The sequence below is a fragment of the Trachemys scripta genome, chromosome 3 (assembly GCF_013100865.1).
Source record: "Trachemys scripta elegans isolate TJP31775 chromosome 3, CAS_Tse_1.0, whole genome shotgun sequence".
Taxonomy (NCBI): domain Eukaryota; kingdom Metazoa; phylum Chordata; order Testudines; family Emydidae; genus Trachemys; species Trachemys scripta.
In genome coordinates, this window is record NC_048300.1 from 121669534 (window position 1) to 121688620 (window position 19087).

The following is a 19087-nucleotide window of genomic DNA, read 5'->3' on the forward strand; positions in this document are numbered from 1 at the left end:
GGTGCAGGCTCCGGGCTGGGGCAGGGAGTGGGGGTGCAGGCTCTGGGATGGAATTTGGGTGCTGGGTGCAGGCTCTGGGCTGGGGCAAGGGGTGGGGATGCAGGCTCTGGGATGGAGTTTGGGTGCTGGATGCAGGCTCCGGGCTGGGGCAGGGAGTGCGTGTGCAGCTCTGGGATGGAGTTTGGGTGCTGGGTGCAGGTTCTGGGCTGGGGCAGGGGGTGGGGGTGCAGGCTCTGGGTTGGAGTTTGGGTGCTGGGTGCGGGCTCTGGGCTGGGGCAGGGGGTGGGGGTGCAGGCTCTGGGCTGGAGTTTGGGGATAGGAGGGGGTGCAGGGGTGAGGGCTGTGGGGATGAGGGGTTTGGGAGCATTAGAGAGGCTTGGGGCATTGGAGAGGCTCAGGACGAGGGCAGGGGAAGGGCAGCCTGCCCTCTCCCTAGGAGAGGGGGACACTAGGACCCTGCGGCAGCAAGTGATGCCGGAAGCCGGCAGAGCAGAGCGTGAGCTGCAGGCTCCGGGGCAGTGAAATGGCAGCAAGTGAGGCCGGGGGACACTCGGGGGAGGTGCGTGGGGGCATCAGGCGGGGCCGGGGGAGAGACCCAGCCCCAAACATTGGGAGCAGTGCGCGGGGAGCTTACATGCAATAACACGGGGGTGGGGGTGAGGGGAGTTTGGCGGTGACCGGAAGTAACGGGGGGGGGGCGCGCAGGGCGCTTGGCTCGCTGCTGGGACTGCCCCGCTGGCTGCGTGTTTGAGACCCCTGGTATATACACTGGAGGAGCAGGCTCCTGTAAGGCCAAATGTTTTGCAGAGACCCAAGGTGCTCTTTGAACCTGCTGATAGGAGAACAATGTTTCCCCTAGAGCTGGGATTTCTTTTCTTTCTCTCTCTCTTTTTTTTTTGGCATTAAAAGTTTAATTTAAAAAATGACTCCATTTTAAAAATTACTTTTTTTTCCCAAAACCAATTCCTTTTTGCAAAAATTGTTAACATTCAGTAACTTTGTTACTGACATCATTTTTGAAGTAGTTATCAAAATGCTTTATTTACCCAAACCCGTGTTCTTACTAAAAACTGGGATTTTGGTCAATGAAAACTTTCAGAAAATGTTAGATAATATTTCAGTAAAAATGGTTACATTGCCCTGAAAAATGGCAACAACGGTGAAATTTTGCAATTTTTCACTAAATCGTTTTCCTCTTTTGCAAACATCTCTGGTTCGTACAGGTCCGGTAACCTGGCAGTTTCTATGTGCAGATGGTCCTGAGTTGCAAAGCTTCTGTCCATCTCAGAATTTTTCCAAATTTAGGGTTGGAGTGATGATTCAGCTCTGGTGTTCTGGTTTGGGTCCATGTACTGCTAGAACTGAAGTCTTTAAGTGTGCTGTTTACCACCTTCCCTCTGGCTGACTAGGGTGGGGAATTAAAAATAAAGAAAGAAGCACAAGCAAGTCCCAGAGAAGGAGAGCTGGGATTGTAACTGTTCAAAGAGGATGCAATTGAAGGGGTAAAGGTTTCTTCGTCTCTTGCAAACCTGCACAACAGCCAGGCACTATCTGGTCCTAAAAGAGCACCATGACCCTACAGAAATATAACATTATAAGTAACTAAAAATTAATGTTGGGTAGCAGGGAGCTGTCCAAGCAGTGATGTAATAAACAAGCAGGACCTTCCAATCCCCCACAATTTGTGTTACCTACACTGGCATCAACAAGAGAAATAAACAATGCCTAAAACCTAACTTACAAATGGAAACATTGGACCTTTTTATAGCCTAGATCGCAACACTGTAGGCACTGTTTTCCAGAATGGAAAAGCAATATCAAGGGACTATGATCTTCAGCCAAGGATCTGATCAAATCCATCAGATAGCTTCAGGGGTTACTGTTAACAGGAGGTGCCAAACTATAAACTCCTGAGACTGCGATAGAGGGTAAAACTGGGGGAATCATCACCAAAAACTAGATTGCCAGGTGCAAGGATCAGAAACTTGAATAGAACATGCAAGAAAAGAACCTGCTTCTCATGTGTAAATATTAACTAAAAGTAAATTAAATATTAAGTACATGTAAGTGCTCCAAAGACACTAAACAGCTTAAAAATACAGTCAGAGCAAGGAATGGGCATATGCTTAGACTGCCCAAGGGGCATCAGGTCCTCTTGGCTTGATAGACTTACCGTTCCTTGGTTTATGTTGTGTCCTGAACACCTGCAATTCTTATTGAGGTCAATGGGAGCAGTGGGTGCTCAGGATTGTACCCTCACATACAGAGGAGGACCCATTAATCTGTGACCTAGATCACAGACTTTTTATGCATACCCCTTGTTGGAGGGAGGCATTGGACTGGAGCCATTGTTGTCACTCTAACACTAGGGCCAGAAATATATTCTTAACAATGTCAAAGCACAAAAGGATTTTACGCCCTTCTCTTCCTCCCACCACACCCCTCCCAAGGCATAATCAAGACAACAGGGATTAACATCTCCCTGCAAACAATTTTTGGATGGAAGTATAGAAGCAGTTATTCTATACCCTGAAAAACTATGCATTGCATTTAATGTCAAGTCTATTTTATGGGACAAAAATCAGCAGGTAAACCATTCTCTGAGACAAAGAATCAACTAGATCATATGCTAGACAAAGGCATTTTCCATCTTACATCTGAAACCCTACTCTTAATATTTGTTTTTCTATATTGTGTTTTGCTTCAATGTTTAGGCCTTAACTTGCCTGATCTCTCTCAATGCTGACAATTGTAAATATTTTAATTCCATTTTCCCTAATCCTGGAAAGCCCTATGCCCAGGAATAGACCTTATTTGTCCACATAGTCCTGTGGTCTTTAGTGGGACTACAGTAACTCCTCTCTTAACATTGTAGTTATGTTCCTGAAAAATGCAACTTTAAGCGAAACGATGTTAAACTAATCCAATTTTCCCATAAGATTTAATGTAAATGCGGGGGGTTAGGTGCCAAGGAAATTTTTTGGGGGCAGACAAAAGGCATTATATACTGTACAGTACTGTACTGTGGTGGGCAGGTGTCCCTGCCTTGCCCCTGGGGCTCAGGGCTGGGGGTGCAGGGTCTGGAAGGGAGTTAGGGTGTGGGAGGGCGCTCAGGGTCGGGTGCAGGATCTGGGAGGGAGTTAGCGTGCGGGAGGGCACTCCGGGTGCGGGAGGAGGCTCAGGGCTGGGGCAGGCAGGAGATGCAGAGCACTTACCTGGAGCAGCTCCTGTTTGGTGCAGGGGGTGTGCAGGTAACTCTGCGCAGCGTGCCACTGCCCCCATGGCCACGATTCTGGGAGCTGCAATTCTGGGAACTGCCACCCCTCTCCCCCTCCGCCCCCCCACCCCCAGGCAAGGCCACTCGGAATGCAGGGGATTTAGGGGCTGCAGGGCCCTGGGCTTTCCCCTTCAAAGCGCCGCTTCTCTCCGGCCGGCTTTGAAGGGGAAAGCACCGCTTCTCTCTGTCCGCTGGCTACATGGCTGCCCCTGCTCCTCCTGAGTTCTCCGGTCCGTGCTCGCAGGGCCGCATTCCGAAAGAGGCTTTAGAGTTGCAGGCCAGGGCCCCGGTGCCCCCTTAGCCCAGGGCCCTGCAGCCTCTAAAGCCCCTGTGTTCTAGGTGCCCTGCCTGCCGGGGTGAGGGGGGGGGGCTGCTTCCCCGCTCATTTGCTCCTCCCACCCTCCCTCCCAGAAAGTCCTAAGCACCACCAAACAGTTGTTTAGCGGTGGGGAAGCGCTGGGAAGAAGGGAGGGGGAGGAGGCGGAGAAGAGGAACTTGTGCAATGCTCCCTTGTAAAGTCAGCCAAATGACGTTATAAGGGAGCATTGCACAACTTTAAACGAGTATGTTCCCTAATGGAGCAGTGACATAACTTCGAAACAACGTTGAGCGGGAGGATGGTAAATGAGGAGTTACTGTACTCACAAATGTAAAGGTTTGTGGGATCCAGCCCTATTGTATTTTCTGTCTCTTGTTTACAATAGATCGCAGAACTAATAAGAAAGGATTTTTAAAAAATTGCATTGGATGTGGCACCTTAAATAACCTGTTGGAATTCTTTTCTCCCCTCCTCCTCCCTCTCCTCCTAGCATATGGCTAAACGAAAGATTGCAGTTGTTGGTGCTGGGTTGATTGGCCTCTCAACAGCAGTGTACATTTCAGAATCTATCTCCAAGTGCTCTGTGACTGTAATTTCGGACAAATTTACTCCCAACACAACGAGCGATGTAGCAGCTGGAATGCTTATTCCACACACTTATCAAGGTGAGTGAAACCTCTGCTCAGCTCATAGCCAGGGCCAGCTCTGGCTTTTTGGCTGCCCCAAGCAAAAAAAAAAAAAACGGGGCGGCCAGAACAGCAAAGCAAAAAAAACCCCTGCGACGCGGCCGGAGCGCGGGTGCAAGGGGACCGGCTGGGGCGGGGAGGGAGGGGGAGGGCGAGAGAGAGAAGGGGGCGGTCAGGGCTACAGCAGGGGCGCTGCCACGTGGCCCCTCCCGCTGCGCCGCCTCCTGCCGCCTGCCACGAGGGCTCCGCTCCGGTCGGCGGGGAGGGGAGGAAGAGGACTGCCCTGCAGGGCGCTCTGGTTCTCCGCGCTGCCGCCCCCTACAGGATGGCTGGAATGGAACAACAACAAAAAAAAGCGGCCGTGCCACCCTAGGATTGGGCAGAATGCCGCCTCGAACAATCTGCCACCCCAAGCACCAGCTTGCTCAGCTGGTGCCTGGAGCCAGCCCTGCTCATAGCTCAAACTTCAGAATGATGTGGATTAAAGTTTTTGCAACAGGACTTTTTTCCATGTTTAAACTTTGGTCTTCAGATGATACTGAAGATCTATTATTCCATTAATGATAGTATTTGAATCTGATTAGTTTAGAATATATGTCTGCAGTCTTTATTTTCTGAACAATCATAAATTATGCTGATAAAAACCCCAGTGTTTTGATACTTAGTCACCCGTTCTTGTTCCATTTTCAGGCCTAAAATGTTTGGAGATATTTTCAGCTCTTTAAGGCTCTACATATTGTGTGTGTGTGTGTTTGTGTTTATGTGAGAGAGAGAGAGAGAGAGACACACAGACGGACAGGGATCTCTTCGTGCCAATCAGCAGAGAGCACAGTGGTTGCATACGATTATACAGGAATCCCCTGGTTGGATATATGCATAATAGTTCACCAAAGAGTGACATGTGAGGTCTATACCAAGAATCTGTAGCCCACTGGTTATCATAGTCATTGTGAAATGTATGTATGGATAAAATTTAAAAAGTTATGTATCTATACTAAAAGTTATATTCTCAAGGTCTTGGAGTTAAGGCAGGTCACCAGGAAGTTTCCTACCCCGGAAATGTTCCTTTCAGGAAGGAGGCAGCAGACACCTATCTCTCTGTCTGGTTATGTGCGTAGTGTGTATTTTATGCCTCACCATGTAGCCCTATTTGCATACTGAGCCATGCGCAAAAGAAGAGATTGTGAAATCTAAAAGAGAGAAAATTCGCAGGATGAAATAAACAGGAGGGGTGTCTGCTTTAAGACTAAAGACAAAGAGTTATTAGGGTATATCTGCGAGTACAAGGAAACACACAAGATCCTTTGCCTAGGAGGCAAGCAGACAGTTTGTCTCATGAGATGAGGGTCAAGGCCAAACCTGGCTGTAAAATGCTACAGGGATTTTGGATGAGCAAGACATGAGAGTATCTTGTTAATTAAGTCTAGGCTCTAGAATGCATGTTATGATTTTGTTTTATATATAACCATTTGTTTCCAATACTTCCACTTGCTGCTACTTGAATCTTTGTGCTTTGTTAAATAAACGTATACTTGATTTCACTATACCCATGTCTGTGCTGTGTGTTAAATGGAATGGTGATCTGAGGTGAAACTGGTAAGCTGAGGTGCACTGATTCTTTAGAAGAAGTGAATCTCCGAATCCTGTGAGTGTCCAGGGGAGCAAGGGCCCAATACTGCAAGCTGCTGAGCGCTGTAATCTCCCTTTGAAGACCAATGCAGTCCTTGGGAGTTAAGGGTAATTAGCACCTTATAGGAGGCATGTATTACCTTATAGCACTGGACTTTACAAATACCAAAATATAGGTTTAATTCCCATGCATTTTCTGTGTTCAGTACAGTGTATACTTTTATCTGGTCATGTCCAACGTTTTACCAGTGTAGAAAATTTACTATTCCTGGTTTCTCTGATGCCTGCCTTTCTCAGCTGATGCGGGTTTGGGAGTCTTTTCCTGATCTACCTTCACCCTCCATTTCAGTTTTTTGCTTTATTTCAAATGTACAGGCATACCAATTCATCAGCAGAAGCAGTGGTTTAGGGAGACCTTCGACTATCTTTTTGAAATCAATAATTCATCGGAGGCTTCAGATGCTGGCATTAATCTGGTGTCTGGGTAAGAAAGGAACTCAAAATAGGTTTTTAGTATTTTTATGCTATATACTGTAATAGGCAGGGTGACAATCCATCTGGACAGTCTTTCTCTGGAGTCTCTCTTGTGCCCCATATTCAAAAGGAGCTACAGTGTTAAGAAGCATTTGATTACATGAAGCGAGTTTTCAAGCAAAAATCATTCAAAGGCTCACACAAACAAAACACTCTGGGCTGGTGTCTCTTAAATGTAAGTTGTAGCCCATATTTTCCCTACATTCCTCCTCCTTTAGTAACAGGAGATGGAACGTTGTAGGATCCTTCAGGTATGGTAACTAAGTATAAAACACAGTATGTTTGCTTCCCATCATACCCACAAAGATTTGTCTACTCAAATCTTTGGCTTTGCTGTCACCTGGAAGAAAGTATGATCAGGTACTGCATGAAGATGCAGCCAAGAAGATTGTAGCCTTTAGAAAGAGAGCCTGAGTCAGGCCTGGTCTACACGACAGGACAGAGTTAGATCGATGTAAGGCAGCTTATGTCGACCGAATTATATCAGTGTCTACACTACAGCCTTGCTCCTGCTGATGTAAGTGCCCTACTACACCGACATAACTCTACCGCCACAAGAGATGTCGGGCTTATGTTGGTGTAGTTAGAGCAATGCAGAGTCTGTGTAGACACTGCAGGTTACATACATCGGCTGTTGGCTGTCATTCTTATCAATTTCACGGCTTTGTGCTGGAACCGTGAAATTGAAAAGAACACCCAGCTCAGAGCTCGGGCTGTCACTCCAGGTTGGGGGGACTCCAGCTAGAGCCCAGCTGCCCCTGGGTTCTCCACTTCGAGCCAGGCTGCCACCCAGGCTCCCCACTGTCCCCCAGGAGCCCAGCAGCTGCTCCGGCTCCCAGCAGGGAGCAGAGAGCCCTAGGGGCAGCCAGGATCCCATGTGAGAGTGGGAAGCCAGGAGCCTGGGAGGGGTGGGGGCAGCCAGGCTCCTGGTGTGGAGCTGCGCATGGAGCCCCCTCCTCCTGGCCTTCTTAAGAGGGTGGAAGTGCTCCTGGTGAGGATGTGCGCCACCAACAGAAGGGGGATAGTGTGGACCCCGAGTAATTACCATGGTGATTCTAAATCAGGGGTGGGCAAACTACGGCCCCACCAGCCCCTCAGGGCTTTGGATCCAGCCTGTGGGATTGCCCCCTTTGGTGCCACGTGCTCTGCCCTTGCCTCCAGGCACCGCCCCCCCCCCACAGTTCCCATTGGCTGGGAACGGGGAACCGCGGCCAACGGAAGCTTCGGGGAAGGTTCCTGGAGGCGCGGCAAGGGCAGCACATGCAGAGCCCTCTGCCTCTCCTCCCCCAGGGACCGCAGCGCTTCCTGGAGCAGCATGGGGCCGGGGCCAGGGCAGGCAGGCAGAGAGCCTGCCCTGGCCATGGTGCGCACTGCTGCCACCCCAAAGCCGCTTTAGGTTTGGTGTGAGCAGAGGAGCACAGGTCTCCTGGCCTACGGAGGGGGAGTACTGTCACCCCAGGGGTGGAGTGGCATGGGCCCACCCAACTCCACTGCATCCCAACCCAGGGCCCTAACAGTGGCAGAGTAGTCCACCACTGGGTGAGCGGGGGTCTGCCCGCAACACACTGACCTGGTTTCAGGCTCGCCCTCTAGCAGACTACGGCTTGGTTCCCCTGGGCTGCTTCCTTCTTTCTCTCTCTGGATCCAGGGGTCGTCCTCAATCTCCTCTGGGTACACTGCCAGGGATAGTGGTAGCAGCTCCTCTGCGCCAGGACTCTGTGGAAGCTCACGCTGGTCTCTTGGGCAACAGCAGTTCTTGGTGCTCGCCTCTGGCAGCGGGGAAGAAGCATCTATCTCCTCCAGCAGCTTCCTCCCAACTGAATAGCTGGGCCAGCCTTTTATAGCTCCCCTTTCTGTCCCACCCCTCTGCTTCCAGTGTGTGGGGCGTGGCCCTCCTGGCTCCTCTCACCAGGCAGCCTGTGTTGTTCCCTTTGCATCCGCATCTGAGGGAGGCCACACCTCCTCGCAACAGGCAGGAATTCCAGAGTTTAAACTCTGAAGGAGAGGAAGCTTTGTACCTTACCTGGAGATGGGCCCAAGCAGTGGTATTGTGATGCAGAGCTGGATTTGAGCCCATCTCTAAATTTAACTCGGTATGGAATTTAGTTAGTGAATTCCTGGGGATTAATTTAGAATCTCTGCAACAAGATTCAAGACTGGAGAGTAAGTGGAGCACAGAAAGGATGTGGTTTTAATGGCCCGTGTTGTCATTCTCCAGCACAGTTTTAGTTTTAAATGAGAACCATGAAAATAAGAGGACACGGGACACATTGGACTACTATTTCCCCCATCCCTCCGCTCACTGCATTTAATGTATTTAATCCTGTGTTATCCTGTTATTTTCCCTGGCGCATCCCCCCCTTTATGATTTTTAACTTGGCTCAATTACCCCAACCCTCACTCTACCCTCACCTCTAGGTCCAAGTCCTACTAAGACTCCCCTAAACCTTATGGCCAATTAAATAATTATCATCTGTGAGGTCTTTTACTTTGTTACCTTCTGTCTGTCTAAACTCTAGAGATCCTGCTGACCAATGGAAGATGATTGCTAATATTTTTAAACTAAGATCAAAATGAATTGTGTCACATGAACGTGAGCGTGTCTAAGTCTAGCCTTCTCTTCCATGTCCTTTAGCTGGCAGATCTTTAAAACCATTCCTGATGAAGTGTTACCATTCTGGTCTGATGTTGTCCTGGGATTTCGCTCAATGACTGAAGAGGAGCTGAAGAAATTTCCACAGCACAGATTTGGTCAGGCTTTTACTACACTGAAATGTGACTGCCCGTCCTATCTGCTATGGTTGGAGAAAAGGTTTGTTTTGATGGGTGTAGCTGATATTTCCTGAAAGGAAAGGGTTGGGAATATTCCTTTGATTTAATGGATTTTAAAATCTTTCTTTCCTTTCTGGGAGAAATGGAGACTGATTTTCTGTGAGTTACCCCTGGGTTACACATATATCCTCTTTTGCAAGAATTTAAAGGCCATGGGAATGAGTTTCATTAAACCTAAGGCCGTTTTTCACAACTGTGGTAGTGTACAGATATCTAAAAGTGGGAGAATTTTATATTTACCATTTTAACGCCCCATTACATGGACAGAGTGGTATGAAGTGGCTTTAATGTAAATGAGAATAAGGCCCCACATTTTCAAAATCTTCCAAAACTATCCCTTAGAGCAGTGTTTCCCAAACTTGGGATGCCGCTTGTGTAGGGAAAGCCCCTGGTGGGCCGGGTCGGTTTATTTACCTGCTGCGTCCGCAGGTCTGGCCGATCGCGACTCCCACTGGCCGTGGTTCGCTGCTCCAGGCCAATGGGAGCTGCTGGAAGCGGCGGCCAGTATGTCCCTCGGCCTGGGCTGCTTCCAGCAGCTCCCATTGGCCTGGAGCAGCAAACCATGGTCAGTGGGAGCCGCGATCGGCCGAACCTGTGGACGCGGCAGGTAAACAAACCAGCCCGGCCTGACAAGGGCTTTCCCTAAACAAGCGGCGTCCCAAGTTTGGGAAACAATGCCTTAGAGGCTCCCTACTGGGTTGGTGCACAAGGGAGCAGAAAGTGCACAAAGCCTCCCCTTCTTGTATCTGCATGCAATGACAGGGTAATTTCAGTCCTGAGTGCAACGACACCTCCAGCCAGGTGAATATCCACAGAAACATTAGCCTCCCCAAGTGAGAAAGGAACCATGGTCCTTCTCCTACATCAGTGAAACAGCTGGCTAAGTGCACCAGGGAGCCTATATACCTTACACCAGGCTGTCTCAGGTACTGCAGCTGCAGTCCCCCTGCAGATAATGCACACAGGTAGATGATACATTCCGGAGCTCTTGCTGGGGCAATTCAGCACCGTTCTCAATGCAGGACTGTGTCTTAATGGCTCAATCAATCTCTTCAAAGGAGGCATTCACTGTGCATTGGGGGAAACTATCTTATGGATGACATGATCCACATACATTTACATGGGGAATCCTGCAAGATTTGGATGTGGAAAGCTGATTTCTTGAGAGCAGCCATATTTCTGGTCCTGTCCTTTCATAGATTGTAAGACCAGAAGGGACCATTGTGATCATCTCCTCTGATCTCCTATGTAGCACAGGCCATAGAACTGCCCCCGGATAATTCCTACAGAAGATCTTTTAGAAATACATCTGCTCTTGATTTAAAATTTGTCAGCAATGAAGAATCCACTGCAAGCCTTGGTAAATTGTTCTACTGGTTAATTACTTTCACTGTTAAATTCCTGCCCCCAACCCCCCTATTTCCAGTCTGAATTTGTCTAGCTTCAACTTCCAGCCATTGGATCATGTTTCTCTCCTAGATTCAAGAGCCCATTATTCAATAGTTGTTCCTCATATAGGTACTTACAGACTAATCAAGTCACCCTTTAGTTTTTCCTTTGTTAAACTAAATAGATTGAGTTCCTTGAGTCTATCATTTTAAGGCATGTTTTCTAATTCTTGAATCATTCTCGTAGCTCTTCTCTGAACCCTGTCCAATTTATCAACACTCTCCTTGAATTGTGGGCACCAAAACTGGACAAAGTATTCCAGCAGTGGTTGCATCAGAGCCTAATACAGAGGTAAAATAACCTCTCTACTCCTACTCAAGATTCTCCTGTTTATACATCCTAGGATCGCATTAGCTCTTTTGGCTTCAGCATCACAGCGGGAGCTCATATTCAGCTGATTATTCACAACGACCCCCAAAGCTTTTTCAGAGTCACCGCTTCCCAGGATACAGTCCCCCATCCTGAAAGTATAACTTACATTCTTTGTTCCTGTATGTATACATTTAGCCATCTTAAAATGCATATTGTTTGTTTGCGCTCAGCTTACCAAACGATTTCAATTGCTTTGAGTCTCTTCATTATTCTGTTCTCTTCATTATTTACCACTCCCCCAATTTTTGTGTCATCTTCAAACTTTATTAGTAATTATTTTATGTTTTCTTCCGGTATTGATAAAATGTTAAATAGTGTAGGGCCAAGAACAGATTTTTGCAGGACCCCACTGTGAACAGACCTGTTCAATGACAATTCCCCAGTTACAATTACATTTTGGCACCTATCATAGAATCATAGAATATTAGAGTTGGAAGAGACCTCAGGAGGTCATCTAATTCAACCCCCTGCTCAAAGCAGGCAGACACCAACTAAATCATCCCAGCCAGGGTTTTGTCAAGACGGGTCTTAAAAACTTCTAAGGATGGAGATTCCACCATCTCCCTTGGTAACCCATTCCAGTGCTTCACCACCCTCCTAATGAAAGTGTTTCCTAATATCAAACCTAGACCTCCCCCACTGCAATTTGAGACCGTTGCTTCTTGTTCTGTCATCTGCCACCACTGAGAACAGCCTAGCTCCATCCTCTTTGGAACCCCCCTTCAGGTAGTTGAAGGCTGCTATCAAATCCCCCCCTCACTCTTCTCTTCTGCAGACTAAATAACCCCAGTTCCCTCAGCCTCTCCTCGTAAGTCATGTGCCCTAGCCCCCTAATAATTTTCATTGCCCTCCGCTGGACTCTCTCCAATTTGTCCACATCCTTTCTGTAGTGGGGGGACCAAAACTGGGCACAATACTCCAGGTGTGGCCTCACCAGTGCCGAATAGAGGGGAATAATCACTTCCCTCGTTCTGCTGGCAATGCTCCTACTAATACAGCCCAATATGCCGTTGGCCTTCTTGGTAACAAGGGCACACTGTTGACGCGTATCCAACTTCTCATAATCCCCAGGTCCTTTTCTGCAGAACTGCTGCTTAACCAGTTGGTCCCTAACCTGTAGCAGTGCATGGGATTCTTTCTTCCTAAGTGCAGGACTCTGCACTTGTCCTTGTTGAACCTCATCAGATTTCTTTTGGCCCAATCCTCCAATTTGTCTAGGTCACTCTGGACCCTATCCCTACCCTCCAGAGTATCTACCTTTCCCCGCAGTTTAGTGTCATCTGCGAACTTGTTGAGGGTGCAATCCATCCCATCATCCAGATTATTAATAAAGATCTTGAACAAAATCGGCCCCAGGACCCACCCCTGGGGCACTCTACTTGATACTGGCTGCCAACTAGACATCGAGCCATTGATCACTGCATGTTAAGTCTGACAGTTTAGCCAGCTTTCTATCCACCTTATAGTCCATTCATCCAATCCATATTTCTTTAACTTGCTGGCAAGAATACTGTGGGAGACCATATCAAAAGCTTTGCTAAAGTCAAGATATATCACATCCACCACTTTCCCCATATCCACAGAGCCAGTTATCTCATCACAGAAGGCAATCAGGTTGGTCAGGCATGACTTGCCCTTGGTGAATCCATATTGACTGTTCCTGATCACCTTCCTCTCCTCCAGGTGCTTCAAAATGGATTCCCTGAGGACCTGCTCCATGATTTTGCTGGGGACTGAAGTGAGGCTGACCAGTCTGTAGTTCCCCGGGTTCTCTTTTTAAAATATGGGCACTATATTTGCCTTTTTCCAATCATCCGGGACCTCACGCGATCGCCACAAATTTTCAAAGATAATGGCCCATGGCTCTGCAATCACATCAGCCAACTCCCTCAGCACCCTTGGATGCATTAGATCTGGACCCATGGACTTGTGCATGTCCAGCTTTTCTAAATAGTCCCATCAGTTAGCCAGCTTTTAATCCATTCAATGTGTGCCATGTTAATTTTATATCATTCTAGTTTTTTAATAAAAATGTCATGTGACACCAGGACAAACACCTTACAGAATTCTACGTATATTGCACCATGTTGATTTGCATTAATTACATTAACTTCCTTTAATTCATTATAATTGGGTCTGGTATCAGCCACTCCATGATCTTGTCCAGAATCACTGTCAGGCGTACAGCCTATAAGTACCCAGATCATCCCACTTGCCCTTTTTAAAAACTGTACAATGTTAGTTTTTTTCCAGTCTTTTGGAACTTCCCCAGTGCTCCAAGACTTATTGAAAATCAGCATTAATGGTCCAACAAGCTCCTCAGACAGTTCTTTTAAAACTCTTGGATGCAAGCCATCGGGACCTGCTGATTTAAAAATCTCTAACTTTAGTAGCTTCTGTTTAACATCCTCCAGAGATACTAGTGGAGTGGAAAGAGTGTTATCTTCTGTCTTTTCTCTGCCACTAGTCAAATGAACATTCAGATGTTTCTCATTTGCCAGTCTGTAACTTCCAAAATACATCCCACCAGCTCTTGAAAATGGTAAAAGAAGCTAGTGCTCTGCAAGCCGTTTGCCACAAACCAAAGGTGATGTTTTGAAGCCTCTAGCCTCACTGGTTTTGAGCTATGAAATGACAAAAATTGTCAGGAGAATTTGAAAATCTGTGGAAATGCCTCCTGTTCCAATCTCTGTATTTCAGAATTGGCTGGGCCAATTCATCTCTGATTTGGTCAAAAACCTCTCTTCTGCCCAACTAACCTCACAAACCATTCTGGAATCAGGAGCAGAAAGGAGTAAAAATAATCCAAGTACTATCTTTCTGTATTATCATCTTGTAGAAAACCTTACAGAAACATTTGCATGTGCAAAATGCTTGGCACACATGAAGTCTTTAAAATTTATGCCTGTGCAGAAAAAAGTCTTACAGTTTATTTTTTTCCTTCTGAAGACCAGTTCTCCTCAAGTCACATCAATTTCAAAGAATTTTAGCAGTCAGAAAACAGATCCTATAATGTGTATGTATAATCCATTTAAATGCACTTAAAAAGAGCAAATAATGTTTGTCATTTCACAGGCATAGTGACTGGATACAAGGTGATTTGAGGTTAGGTAGTAAAACGTGTATCTACATCTTGGAACAAATTGCCAGATAATCCCTCAGCTTGTTTGATTATGTTCCATGCCATTGAACCACATGGAATCACATTTCATGTTTTTAGCAGCAAGCATAAGTGGGAGTACTCTTGTGCTGCCAGTGCTATCTGACTTCTGTACTATCTCACAGGAACACAAGCCTTATCATGTTTCATTGCTTAACTGATACTGAAAATTGTACTGAGGAACAACTAAATTGCTGACTCCATTTAGTATCTGTCAGGCTGCTTCGCCACAAAGGCTTCTGTTGCTTCCTTATTCCTGTTTCAGACTCTTCTCATTTCCCAAAGGATGTAGTCTAATAAGATGATAAAGTTTTCCACCCCCTCTTTGTGGGTACCAGGAAAGAGAGCATAGTAAATATGTAACTATTTTGCAAACCCAAGTGATCTGAACAATATTTATGTACCTTGCCTTGGCAGCACAAAAGCATTTACCACATCCTCTTTCTAGGCTAGCTTTAATGTCACAGTTCACAAACTTTCTCCCTCTACCTTGTCTGAATTCTGCAGAATGTTTAGTAGTTTTTGTACTAACATGTTTTTGCAAAAAATATGACAGAATCTCAAATGCTATGGGTGAGATCCCACTAGAGAGAATTAATCTCTACCTATTGGACAGATTAGGAGCTGATCCTGCAGGGAGAACCCTACATTTAAGCCATGCTCAAAATGAAGCTTAGGTTGAGATTTAAGTTAACAATAAATGTAAACCCCAGGAAGAGGATGAGATTTTGTTGAGAGAATGGAGTGCATGCCTAACGTGCAGTCTAACAGATCTCTTTACAGATATTAAGCCAACTCATCCCATCCTACATTAGATCGCCACTTTAAAACACCTAGAGTGAATTGATGTTAATACCTGCTGTATCTCACTCTCTATAAATGAGGCCTGATTCCTTTCTTCCTTATGCATTTATAAATAGTGTCATATTTGATAGCAGCCCTGAAGACAGAGTGACATCAGCAGAGCTGTAACTAGCTATTTTTGCGCCCGAGGCAAGAATATAAAATCGCGTCCCCCCCCCCCCCCCCTTGGCTCCTCCGGGCACGCCGTGGACATGCTGCACCCCCCCCCACGCTCCTCCGGCCATGCCCCCCTTTGGCTCCTCCAGCCGCACCGTGCCGTGCCCTCCCTTGGCTCCTCCGGCCGCGTCCCCCCTTGGCTCCTCCAGGCACGCCACCCCACCACCCTTGGCTCCTCCGGCCACGTTGCGGCCATCCTGAGTCCCCCTCCCTTGGCTCCTCTGGTAGCGCTGCGGCCATGCTGCGCCTCCCCCTTGCTGCTCCGGCTGCGTTGCTTCCCCCTTGGCTCCTCCGGCCATGCCGTGCCCTCCCCCCCCCCCCCCCCGGCCGCAACGTACCCCCCCCCCCCCCCCCGTGCCTCTCTCCTCCGGCTGCGCTGTGCCCCCCCGCTCCTCCAGCCGCATCCCCCCCTCACGCCTCGCTCCTCACAAGACCGCACTAACAGCGCCAGCCCCCCCCTTTTTTTTTTTTTTTGCTTGGGGCGGCGGCAAAAAAGTTAGATCCGGCCCTGCACTCCCCGCCCCAGCTCACCTCTGCTCCACCTCTGCCTCCCGGGGCCTGAGCGTGCCGCCATTTGTTTCTCCGTGCTCCCAGGCTTCCTGCGTGAACAGCTGATTCGCGGGAAGCGGGGGCTCGGAGAAGCAGGGGCGGAGCATTCAGGGGAGGAGGTGGAGACAGAGACGGAGAGGAGGTGATTGCGCCCCTCCCCTTTGTGCGCCCGAGGCAAGTGCCTCACTCGCCTCGCCCTTGTTACGGCACTGGACATCAGGGATGAATTTGGCTTCAAGTAACAGGTACCTCAGAAATGTATATAGTAAAATACTACTACTAATATAAATACTTTGATGTAAAAGTGACATTTTGCCCATCCTTAGGCTGTATGAACTGCTCAATTTTGGAGCTATCATAAGATGAATTCATGAGATCGCTATCTCGTCTTTTTTTGCCACAGCATCTCTGTAATATTTGTACACCTGATATATTTTGCCCTGTCCAATCTTATAAACAAACAAAGAGCCTTTTGTTTGCAATGTCTTAATTCCAACAGCCAAATCAGACAAGTCATAAACAGAAGCCCTTGCTAGCTAGCTCTGATTTTTCTTCAATTTTCTATTCTTCTGCATCTTAAAGAGTCTCTTACTTACTTGACTTGCGTAAAAATAATCAAGGCGATTTATTAATAGTTAATTGTCATGCTTTACCTCCAGTATTTCTTTTTAGGTTGAAAGGAAATGGCAGCCAGGTGTATGCTAGACGAATCGAAGATCTGTGGGAACTACATAGCAAATATGACATCGTTGTCAACTGTTCAGGCATTGGATCCAGAGAACTCATGGGTGACTTGGAGATATACCCTGTCAGAGGTCAAGTACTCAAGGTCGATGCTCCTTGGGTGAATCACTTCATCCGGGATGGGGATGGTTTAACCTACATCTATCCAGGAATACACAATGTAACATTAGGTGGGACAAGGCAAAAGGACAACTGGAGCTTGTCCCCAGATCCTAGAAGTAGCAAAGACATATTTGACAGATGTTGTGCTCTTGAACCCTCACTTCAAAGAGCCCAGGACATAAAGGTGAGGGTGGGTCTGAGGCCATCCAGGTTAGCTGTGAGACTGCAGAAAGAGATACTGGTCCATGATGGGAAAAATCTGCCCGTGGTCCACAACTACGGACATGGTTCGGGTGGCTTTTCAGTGCACAGGGGCACTGCTAAAGAGGCTGCTCGACTGGTGGGAGAATGCATTGCTGCTCTGGAAGGCTCCTCTTTGAAGGCAAAGTTATAATCATTGGGGCCTCCTTTTCAGTTATTGGTAGGCTATTATAAATCTACTAGTAATACCTTTGGAATGTTATTCTATAAGCAATGGAAGAAACTGCGTGCAACATTCTGAACTGTAGCCAAGTGCTTGTTTTGTGAAAAGTGTTTGCCCACAGGTGATAGGGTGTTTTTGTCCTTTATCATTTTTCTGTGTGAGTTCATTTGAGAGCATAATGTTTGTCTAGTTTCACCCACATAGCTGTTGTTTAGGCATTTGATGCACTGGGTGAGGTACAATACAGGGTAAGACCCAAGGATCTTGAAAGGTGTGCTGTGGGAGGTATAGATTCAATAGAGACAGTAGTTTTATGTCTGTTTACAACAATGTGTAACCCTAAAAACCTCCTTTGTCCTATGACTGTGGAAGTGTTAATGGGCCATTTCATTTTGAATGGTCCCTTACAACATGCATTAACTCCTGTGCTTAACAATCTGTTCTACCCTGCATTTAGATGTGACACTCTGATTACCTTTTACAGACCTGAATAAAACCTCTCTATGTAGCTTGAAAACTTGTCTCTGTCTCTTCCACCAACAGAAGTTGGTCCAATAAAAGATATCTTCTCACCCACCTTGTCTCTCTCATATTCTGGGACCAACAGGGCTATAACAACATTGCAAAACAACAATGGGTGATTTTATATGGTCAGCTGAAAGATACATTCTCTGATAGATCCTATCCAGAGGTTGGCCAAAGCACAACAACCCTTCACTATGCCATATACATAATGAAAGACACCAACTGATAAATTTGCTGTTCCAAACTCTCTTCCTTTTCATTGTCTTCTCTGTTAACATTTTTTATTGCAAAACATCCTTCCTCTTACAAGCATGTAACTGCAGTGTGTGATAGTCACTGCAGTTGGATTCAGACATGCAGGTACCCAGCATGAGCAGAACAGAAAATCCCTAAGGACAAGTATTTTATAAAAAACCCTATAGCTGTGATTATTTCTATCTAATATACTTAGGATTAATACTTTGCCCATCCCTGGGTAGCTGGTACTATGTTAAGTAACAGGGTTTCTGTACTGTAAACGGCAGTAGGACATTGTACATCAGCAGGATCTAGATTTTGATATTGGAAATAAAACATATTGTTCAGTGGGTTTGAATTACATTTGCAAATGGCTGTTTCCTCTTTGGAGCTGAAACCTGCATGCACAAAAATGTTCTCATGAAAAGTGCCAGACTGACCAGCCTCAACCTAGATAGTCCTCTCTTTACCTTTATAGAATACTTCAGCAAGGGCAGCAAGCAGTACAATGGACTCGGCATCGCTTTAAATCTGTGAAGTGAGATTAGATAACTTCCTAATTATGATATGCTTGAATCCAGTTTGTGGGAGAAATTCCACAGCCTGTGTGTGCACAGGGATTCAGGCTAGATGGTTGTGGAGGTCCCTTTGTAGAATCACATGGAACTTTTCAGACTTTGAGGATTATATTTTCCTCTAACCTCCTAGAATGTTGTCAGCCATGCCCCAACAGGGATATAAGGGGTGGGGCATCGCCAGTCTGTCAGTGAGATATAAAAACAAACTGAAGTGAGAGCCATAGGTGCCAACTCCGTGGGTGCTCCAGTGCTGGAGCAACCATGGGGGAAAAGTGGTGGGTGCTGAGCACCAGCCCCCCATCAGCTCCTCCCACTCACTCCCAGCACCTCCTGCCTGCCAGTGGCCCCATGGATCAGTGCCTCCGCTTCCTCCCCGCACCTCCCGCATTCTGCAGATCAGTTGTTTAACGGTGTGCAGGAGGCGCTGGAGGGAGTGGGGGCAGAAAGAGGGGAGAGGGGATGGGAAGAGGCAGGGGAGGGGGTGGGGGGAAGGGGGGGGTGGGGGGGGGGGACTGGGGGCAGGTCAGGGGCAGGAAGAGGCATGGCAGGGGTGCGGGCTTATGGGAAGTGGAGTGGGGGTAGGGTCTGGGATGGAGTGGGGGGTCGAGCACCCCCAGGAATGCAGGAACTCGGCACCTGTGCTGAAAGCC

General features: G+C 47.2%; 1 protein-coding gene across 9 annotated transcripts in view; it reads left to right on the top strand.

Moving 5' to 3' along the window:
- Positions 1 to 17673, top strand: part of LOC117875030 (solute carrier family 22 member 16-like) — a 122228-nt gene extending 104555 nt beyond the window's left edge. For 5 of the 9 annotated variants that reach the window (XM_034765876.1, XM_034765875.1, XM_034765879.1 and 2 more), the window contains 4 exons: positions 4087 to 4261; positions 6287 to 6395; positions 9081 to 9257; positions 16500 to 17673. In XM_034765876.1, coding sequence (XP_034621767.1) covers positions 4087 to 4261; positions 6287 to 6395; positions 9081 to 9257; positions 16500 to 17067 — 1029 coding nt within the window. In that variant the 3' untranslated portion in view covers positions 17068 to 17673. Of the gene's footprint in view, positions 1 to 448; positions 560 to 4086; positions 4262 to 6286; positions 6396 to 9080; positions 9258 to 16486 lie in introns of those variants that run through there. The other 4 variants (XM_034765884.1, XM_034765880.1, XM_034765877.1 and 1 more) reach the window with 4 other exon arrangements.
- The last annotated feature ends 1414 nt before the right edge of the window (positions 17674 to 19087 follow it).